The sequence below is a fragment of the Hypanus sabinus genome, chromosome 4 (genome assembly GCF_030144855.1).
Source record: "Hypanus sabinus isolate sHypSab1 chromosome 4, sHypSab1.hap1, whole genome shotgun sequence".
NCBI classification, from domain to species: Eukaryota; Metazoa; Chordata; class Chondrichthyes; order Myliobatiformes; family Dasyatidae; genus Hypanus; species Hypanus sabinus.
Genome location: NC_082709.1, coordinates 148511226 through 148521179, shown reverse-complemented (window position 1 = coordinate 148521179; position 9954 = coordinate 148511226). Strand labels below are relative to the sequence as shown.

Genomic DNA, 9954 nt, shown 5'->3' with positions numbered 1-9954 from the left:
CTTTCTTGGTGATTTCCGCCTCTCGATTTAAAAAATAGATATATCGAATGAAGCACCACAATAATGAGCCAGAATGAAGAACTGGCCTTTTCGGATTTAAAGCTCATTGCAGATTCCCTGCTTTTCCGGTATGTGATAGGAGACCTACCCTGGCTTCCACCTATCTGCATTGTAAATAGGGGGATTTAAAAAAATCAGCCATGGTGGGCCAAATGGCTTAATTCTGCTCCTATGTCTGAGGGGGTTGATATTACAAAAGGACCATCATGAAGGGTTATTTGCTATTGCATTCCATTGCCTCACTCTGTTACGTTAAAAAGGTCTTTGTGTTACAGCAATGCAGATTCGATGCAGAGCCTGCTTGAGTTTGGATGTTCATTTTGAGTTCACAGTTATTTCCTTTGTCCAATGCATTATATCATAAGTGCCTATGTTTTATGTTCATTCCCACATTTCATCATTCACTTGCCTTCCATCAGTGAAAATAATGCCATCCTCTTTAAAATAAGTGACAGAATCAAATTTATTTTATTTCCTTTATTTTTGTAAGATTAAATTTTACAGCAGTATATCCTTGAAAACATAAGAAAGAATTATAAATTTTAAATTAAAAGGAACATAAAATAAATTGTTTTACTTTGAAAGTCACAGAAGAAGCCCATATATATCAAGTATTGCAGACATATAAAATCAGATGCTAGTCACAATGGCTGGAGTTCATTTAATATTCTCCTGTAAAAGCAATTTATCTTTCTTCTTGTACATTCTAAAATTATAGACCTGCACATTCTGGTCAAAAAGAGGTGCATTAAAGCAGCACCTCCAAGGATGGTGGTGTGAGGTGGGAACACACCAGGGTTAGTACAAGGACATCTAGCATAAATTTCTATTTAATAGCACAGTCAAGTCCACAATTGGATATTCAATATGTACATTGGTAGAGTTCAAAAGTGTGGACAAAATTGGCCTACAGTCTTCCTGACTGTTGGAAGTGAAAGAAATATCTTTTAGGTTGCTGGCAGCTTCTGTGACAATGCAGCTTATAGAGATGTGGAGGACCAAGAACACTGAAACTACATGATGCATAATCACAGGACCCAGGCAAATTTGACAATCTTTCTTAAAAATTAATTATTACTTGGATGAGTTTGCTCATAGACATTTTCTGTGTTTGCTTTGCACCCCACCCCATCTCTACAACTTATAACATGCTCACTTTTTCCACATTTCCAGTTCTGATGAAGATCTCAACACAAAATGTTGTGACTGTTCCTCTTCCCGTGGATGCTGCCTGACCTGTTGAATGTTTTCATATTTTTATTTGTATCTCTGGAGAATTCTATAGTTTTGTTGCTCCTGAGATAAACTATAACAAAATGCTTGTTTTTTCTCTACACATAATATTTGACAGGTTGCATACCTGCACCAACAACCCTGATATCTTCTAGTGCCAAGAAGACTGGCAAAACACTAAGAACGTCCCCATAATAAGAGCGGGAAATGTTATCTTTTTCAAATCCCTTTCAGGGTTTCTTTGCACTTAACACTTTTCCTTTGGGCTCAACTAACGGGCAGACAGAACATTGTTCTCCAATGGGAATTGCCCAAGATACCATTTGTACTTGGTAAAGTCTGCTATATTACCCTTTTCCATATTTATCACTCTTTCATGTTTAAAGCAATGGGCTAAAAAAAAGCCACAGATATCTTAAAAGTAAAAGTGACATTTCTCTATAAAAATACAAAAATACTTAAAAGTAATAAACCTATGTAACTAAAAAAACGTTTAATGCAATCCAAGGTTTTTGTTTGACCCATTAAGTTCTTCATCCACTCCACTTAAAGTATCTCTCAGCCTGTCATCACAAAGTCATCATCTAAATACAAATGATATTTTCCCATCTAGATCCTCCCTTCAAGTTTTAACTTGTGTCGAATTACACAAGGGTTCATTTTGAATACTGACACAGTGCCTCCGGGACTCTGTGCACTGAATCTGAATTTGTCATTTATCAATTGGAATTTCTTTCTTCTGCTTCCCTTGAACATGAAGGGAATAAAGGGATTGGAAAACTGAGAGGTTAGGATGTTCAAGCTACAGGATTAGCTAGGATCTTATGGAATGGTGTGAGTAGGTTCCAGGGACCACATGGGCTATTCCTGCTGGGCTTTTGCCTGGATTGGATTTACCATATTCTATAGGTCTCTTTTCTATATTTCTTCCTGTGTTTTATACATCAAAAATAACATTATCTGGAATATCATCCACCAAGTAATTCTCTATATTTAGAGATATAATTCATGAGTTAACTGTAATTATATGTAATCTATGTGGTTTTCTGTAGGTCTTGTAGCTTTAGTTTTGTCTGTTGAGTTTGTAGTTCCTTTCCGGGGAACGTGCTAAGATGGTAGCGCGATATTGATACGCAGCAGCCTCTCCGGACTCTGGATTGGGGATTACCAAACGTTATGTGGTTTTTCTTGAGTGGTCTGTTTTGTGTTTTTTTTTGTGTTATCATTCCGGAGAACGTTGCCTCATTTTTTAACTGCATTGTATTTGTGGTTTATAAATGACAATAAGTTGAATCTGAATCTGAATAAGCTGAACAAGTCCAGTTATGACATATTGTTTTTCAATTGCTCACCCAACCTAGTACTCCAATTATCTAAAGATATTTTATTGCCCGACACTCTAGATTTAGGGCAACAGGGACAAGAATTTCAAAACATGAGAAGGACTGAAAAAAATATTTGCAAAAACGTGGCATACACTTCAATTCTAGGAAGGGAAACATGCAAGAAGAAGAACACTTAATACTGGCAATAATAAAATAAACTCAATTAAACGACAGAAGTCCAAGAATCAAGAGTGAAGCTGAACTTTCAAGTCTATTCTGACAATCTGTAAAGTTGTGTTTATACACCTCGCATATGGTAAGAGGTGCTAATGCCAATTTAAAAATAAACATAATAAGAAAACTGGATAGTTTCAGATTTCTTGTTTGTTTTAATGTTCCTTTAGGTTTGGCACTTGTGTGAACTTTTCACTAGCACACATTATTTTGCTGCTATTTGTGACATGATTTCTCCAGCAAAAATGGCATGTTATTAAAATAATTCTATACATCATATTACACTTGCATCTGCTTCATTTTTGGGATCTCTAATGATTGTTTCAATTGGTGTCCATAGACTATTTTGCTGAGGAGTTTTCTGCGGCTTCCTTGGATTCCAGTAAAAATATGCAGCAAGAATCATAAGAGCCACGAAGATTATAAATGGGTAAACAAATAGGAAGTAGAAGAATGACGGTGACGCACAGGCCTTTGAGTGGAGAGTAGGAGCTAGAAATAAAAGAACACAAAATTAGAAATTACATTCTTTAAAACAATAAACCATATAACTTAAAATACTTCCCTTTTACGTTTGTAGTTCCTGTATATTTTTATAAGACACATTTTCTACTTAGGATCAAAATTAGTCATCCAGTATTTGGATATTGTACCACTTTCAAAGATTCAAAAACTTTATTGTCATTCTAACCGTACATCAGCTCTGCAGGGCAGAATGAGACAACGTTTCCCAGGGGCAGTGCAATCATAACATAACAAACGCAGCATTAAGTAAAAACCGTAACAATAAATAGTAAAACACAACAGCCACATGTCGGTTAAAATCAAGTTATAAGTGTCCAGTGCAAGTTAAAAGTGTCCAAAGCAGAGTCAGGTAGAGCAGTTATTTAGCATTCTGACTGCCTGTGGGAGGAAGCTGTTTAGTAGCCTTGTGGTTTTAGTTTTGATGCTCCTGTAACGTTTGCCTGATGGCAGAAGAACAAACAATTATGGAGAGGGTGTGAGGGGTCTTTAATGATGTACCGTGTCTTCTGGAGGCATCGACTCTGAAAGAGGTCTTGGACAGAAGGTAGGGAGACCCCAATAATCCTCTGCTCCCCTATCCACCCTCTGCAAGGCTTTTTTCTCGGCAGCACTGCAGCTGGAGTACCAGGTTGTGATGCAAAAGGTCAGCACACTCTCAACCACGCCTCTGTAGAATGTAGTCAAGATGTTAGTGGGGAGTGATGCTTGTTTAAGTTTCCTCGGAATCCTCGTTTCACAATCCCAGTGGTGTTCCTGGACGAGGTGAGATTCTCCGAGATCTGCACCCGAAGGAACTTGATGTTTTCCACTCTCTCCACTGTGGAGTCGCTGATGCTGAGGGGTGTGTGCTCAGGCTGAGATCGTCTGAAATCGATGATCATCTCCTTGGTTTTGGTGACATTAAGCATCAAGTTGTTGTCACTGCACCAGCTCTCTAGGTGTTTGATCTCCTCCCTATACATTGTTTCATCATTTTTGCTGATGAGCCCCACCACTGTGGTATCATCTGCAGATTTAATGATCAGGTTCCCCTTGAATCTGGCTGCACAGTCATGTGTTAGCAGTGTAAACAGCAATGGCCTTGAGGGGATCCTGTGCTCAGTGTGATGGAGTCAGAGATGTTCCTGCCAGCACGGACTGACTGTGGTTTTAACAGTATAGCCCCACACCAGTTTTGAATTGTGCACCTTTCTGAAGGCATTGCGGATAATAGAAAAGACTTCACATGAGTTTATGCACCCAAGAACCTCTCCACTAGTCCCTTTCTTACAGCTTGCTAATTTTGGGGCAGAGATGTCAGGGTCGAAAGTGGCTTGAGGATTAAGAGATAGAGCAGACTTCCACTGCCACTTCCAGTGAAATCCTGGCTCAGTACAAATTGTCTAGGCCATTTGCAGACACGCTCATTACTGTGTAGTAAATTCTAAATATGCAAAAAGTGCCAAGTGGTATTTGACAATTGTTTCAGCAATAAATAAATAGACAAAGAATTGAGAGCAGCAATTAATAAGTTAATATGCCATTGAAATATAATTGGAGCAGAATATATAAAAGAAAAAGGTATATCAAACTGTGGGTAAATGCAGACAGTCAATATAATCTTTGAATTGACGGATTGAAGAGAGGAAAGTCACACAAGCACAGCAGTGGTTCAGAGAAGCTGACTGTATGAGGGAGAGAGAAGGGGAGAGATGGGGGAGAGAGGGGAGGGGGATTGGGGGAGAGAGGGAGAGGGGGAGGGGGAGAGGGAGAGGGAGAGACTGACTGTGTGTGTAAGGCATCCCATCAGATGGAGGCAGAGGAAGAAAGAGGATTAGAAAGCAACGGTTGGCCAAGAGAACTGGCCCTCTGTGTCCTTGTCAAAAGTGTGCACACGTGCCCCTGAAAATTTTATCCACAATTCCACTTAGACCCTCAACAGCCTTAAACTTTGACAGACACTGATCACGTAATAGAAGCTTCCCCCTGAACTTGAGGCGAGCAGTACAAAATGATCAGAATGTTTTCAGGAGTTGAAGTTATCTAACCTCTTTTGGGATTTCTGTTCTGCCAGCTCACCCCCGCATTCCTTTCATCACCCATCTGCTCATCCATCAATCACTTGAACTAATTTCCCCCAATTCAATAACTGGAAATTCCAATCCCCACTCACTGACCGTCTGACTCTGATAGTCAATGCAATCAAATGCCGAGCCTTCACAGGCCTCAACTGTGCCCAATGCCAGGAGATGACCTATTACCCACCCCCACCTTCATTCTAATGCCGAACTGTGCCTTCACATCTGGTCTTTGTGTCCACAAACCCACTAGTCCCATCCTGGGCCTTCTGGAATTGTTTTGCACGGAGATAGAGGGTAAAGAAAAGACATTTCCAACTGCAAGGTGGATTCAATAGCTCTGATAACTTTGGCTTACACAACACATGGGAGTACCTTCACCAGAAGGGCTGCACCAACTTCTCAAGGGAGGTTCGGACAGGACAATAAATATTGACCTAGCCGGTAACATCCTGAACAAAAAAAAGTCACCTAAGCAACATTGGTGAATCACTGGTGCCATAATGTCCAGACAGCCAAATACTATTCTCAAGAGTAAGTGACCCAATGTGTTTCCCAGCAGCAAGGGTTGGTGGTGGTGTAGATAGTGTAGAGGATTGTCGAAGATTGCAGAGAGACATTGATAGGATGCAGAAGTGGGCTGAGAAGTGGCAGACGGAGTTCAACCCAGAGAAGTGTGAGGTGGTACACTTTGGAAGGACAAACTCCAAGGCAGAGTACAAAGTAAATAGCAGGATACTTGGTAGTGTGGAGGAGCACAGAGATCTGGGGGTACATGTCCACAGATCCCTGAAAGCTGCCTCACTGGTAGATAGGGTAGTTAAGAAAGCTTATGGGGTGTTAACTTTCATAAGTCGAGGGATAGAGTTTAAGAGACGTGATGTAATGATGCAGCTCTATAAAACTCTAGTTAGGCCACATGGAGTACTGTGTCCAGTTCTGGTCGCCTCACTATAGGAAGGATGTGGAAGCATTGGAAAGGGTATAGAGGAGATTTACCAGGATGCTGCCTGGTTTAGAGAGTATGGATTATGATCAGAGATTAAGGGAGATAGGGCTTTACTCTTTGGAGAGAAGGAGGATGAGAGGAGACATGATAGAGGTGTACAAGATATTAAGAGGAATAGACAGAGTGGACAGCCAGCGCCTCTTCCCCAGGGCACCACTGCTGAGTACAAGATGATATGGCTTTAAGGTAAGGGGAGGGAAGTTCAAGGGGGATATTAGAGGAAGGTTTTTCACTCAGAGAGTGGTTGGTGCATGGAATGCACTGCCTGAGTCAGTGGTGGAGGCAGATACACTAGTGAAATTTAAGAGACTACTAGACAAGGTATATGGAGGAATTTAAGGTGGGGGGTTATATGGGAGGCAGGGTTTGAGGGTCGGCACAACATTGTGGGCCGAAGGGTCTGTAATGTGCTGTACTTTTCTATGTTCTATAAAGCTATGGTGGGATCAGATTCAAAGAATGTCTCTCAGAATAACAAGTCAGGTGAACTCAGCTGTTTTACTTCAAGGACTCAATATGACAGGTAAGCCAGATTTCCCTAGGCAGCTACCAGAGAAGCAGTTTATATTTGTTTTACAAACCCCTTGCAAATTCCTTTAATGTGGATCTTGCCCCACTCACAGGTAAGCCTGCTCCTTCCCGAAGCGTAAAACTACAAGGTCAGTTGGGTACAGTTCTTCAGAAGACTCAAAGTGGTAGAACACCACAAGATCACTGACTCATCAGCAGGCAAGTTTCCACTTCATCTAACTAACCATATTGCAAAACCAAGCTGCATTACTCAGAGATCATCTAAAGGCTAACAGAAAGCTTCACACCTTTCCACTCAGCTGTAGTGTACAATAGAAATACTCTTCATATACTGCTATCCCAACAAATGACCACATTTGTAATGCTAATGATCCCATTCTATCGTACTAAATAGAGCAGGCTCAGTGAGATGTTTAAAGCAAAAGGAAACTACTGAATAATGAAGCATTAGATGGAATAAAGAGCTCTCTGAATGATTATGTGCATTTCAAAGGGAATTATGTAAGAAGCAATTACATTACATGTCAAAAGCCTGTGAGAACACCAGGTCTTGTTTCATGTGTCTGGAGCCCCAAGGCTTTATCAATGTTGACAGTACTTCAATATTGGTACATGGTAACTGATATTGGCACCAGCATCTGTCATACAACTGGCCCTGACACAGCTAGTAAACAAGCTTTCCTGCAGCATTCAACACTATTGTCCCACCGACCTTGGAGAACAAACTCCTACTTCTTGGTCTAAATACACCACTGTGCAACTGAGTTTTGGACTGCCTAATGAACAGAGCTCACGTGGTCAGGATGCACAACCACTCCTTCCTTCCCATCATCCACAATACAGATGCCCCCCAGGGGCATTGCTGTACATTCTGCTTCCATATCACTGCACAGCCCAATGCCTGAGCAATCACATCACCAAGTTCACTGCTGACACGCCAGTGCAGAGGCTCATCACCAACAACAAGACAGCCCAGAGCAGAGGCTGAAGAGCTCAGGGCCCAGTGCTAGTCAAATAGCCTCTTCCTTAATGTCAACAAGACTAAGGAGTTGGTTATCAGTTTCAGGAGAGCTCTCGCACCCCTTTACATCGGTGACACAGCGCCAGAAACTGCAAGCAGTTTCCAACTCCTGAGAGTGTACATCTCACACAACCTCTCATTGTCCCAGAGCATGAAAACTCACCGGAAAACTCTACTTTCTCAAGAGGCCGAAGGGAGCTGGACTGTGCACGTCTTTACTCACGCCATGCGACAGTAAGAGCATGCTGACAAGCTGCCTCACTACTCGGTACTGCAGCAGACAGGAAGGCTCCACGACAGCCACCAGCATACTCACAATCAAGGACAGGTATACAGAAAGGTGCCAGAAGAGGGCCAGTAACATCAGGAAGGATCCCACTCACCCTGCTCGTGGACTCTTTGTCCAACTCCCATCAGAGAGGAGTCTAAGTAACATCCACACCAGGACCAACAGGCTCAAAAAGTTACTTTCCTAAAGCAGCAAGACTGATCAACACTTGCACCCACTAACTCCACCATCACATTCCTATTTCCTGTCAGTCACTTTTCATACAGTCTAGCGTCACTTTACAGGCATACGTACAGTCTATGTGTATAAGCTATCTTTTGTATCTATATTTATTGTATTTTTATCACTAATTTCTATTGCAACACCAACAAATTACACCAGCAAAATACAACCAGTTGCTGATTACATTTTGACTGCTTAACCCAGCCACCCCCTCATCGCCATCCCCCTCCACCCCTAATCCTCATCCCCAACCCCCTCTCCACCCCTCTTCTCTCTTCCTCCCCCATCCCTCTCCCCTCCACCAACTGCATCATTTACTCTTGCTGATGATAGTTTCAGGTAAGAAATGTCCAAAAATCTCTGAAGCCAGTGAGTACTTGAAATATCATGAGGCAGTTTCCAACGCTGGACGACAATCTTCTTAACTGCAGTCAGGCCTGCCAGCCAGACTTTGCGTGTTTTTTCCATAAGGGAAAGGTGTGAGTCATCACTTAGAAGATGTACAGCAGGGTCCATTGGTAATTGTATCCCCACAAACCAAAAAACCCCTGGACATTCCCAAATAACATGTATAAAAGAGCCAATGGTTCCGTGGGGGGCAAAATGAGCAATATGGGTCAGGAACCAGTCCCATTTGATGTCTAATTCTCGGTGTAAGATATGCCCTATGACAAAATTTCAAGTGTATATACCAATGATTTGGGTTTTTCGAAGCACTGGCAGCGTTATCCCAAATCGCATCCCAGTCTAAGTCTTGTCCCAATTCAGATATGTCCCTATCCCAGGCTTTCATTTCTGATGTGGACATATATTTCTGGGAGTTTAATTTATCATAGATATATTACACTATCTGTCATGGAACACTCTGTATCCAACTTAAAATGGGATGGTCCTTTAAATCTGCCCCCCAGGGAACCCCGTAGGCTTTACAAGCTGATCTTACTCTAAAGTAGAAGAGAAGAGAGTGTTTATCAATATTATATCGAGATACCAGTTCTTGAAAGCTAAGGATAGTACTTGCCCCATTAATATCTTGAAGAGTAGTAATACCTTTATCCTACCAAGTTCTGTTAGTGAATGGTTTCCCCCAGATAGAAAATAATTATTATTCCATAATGGAGATGATTTGCATCGTATGCTTTTAAATTTTAGGAATGTTTCTGCTGCTCTAAAGACTTGTAGCATATGGGTTAAAATTGGACCGTAATACAAATCACAATTTTTAGTAGACGTACCTATAAGGAGAAAGTCCTTCAGCCTTATTGGTGCTATTCACTCTTGTTCTATATTTTTCCATGATGAAACTTTATCTTCCTCCATCCGTTAGCTAAGATTTTTAAATATGAATGCCCAGTGATACAATTTAAAATTTGGACAGGCCAATCCTCCATCCAACTTTTTGAATTGTAGAGCTGACCACTATATTTTACCACTTTACAGTTTACCGT

General features: G+C 41.3%; 1 protein-coding gene across 1 annotated transcript in view; it reads right to left on the bottom strand.

The window, feature by feature from the left end:
• Nucleotides 1–2374: 2374 nt before the first annotated feature.
• Nucleotides 2375–9954, bottom strand: part of LOC132393305 (immunoglobulin superfamily member 3-like) — a 57773-nt gene continuing 50193 nt past the window's right edge. The window contains exon 9 of the mRNA XM_059968355.1: nt 2375–3344. Coding sequence (XP_059824338.1) covers nt 3127–3344 — 218 coding nt within the window. The 3' untranslated portion in view covers nt 2375–3126. The remainder of the gene's footprint in view (nt 3345–9954) is intronic.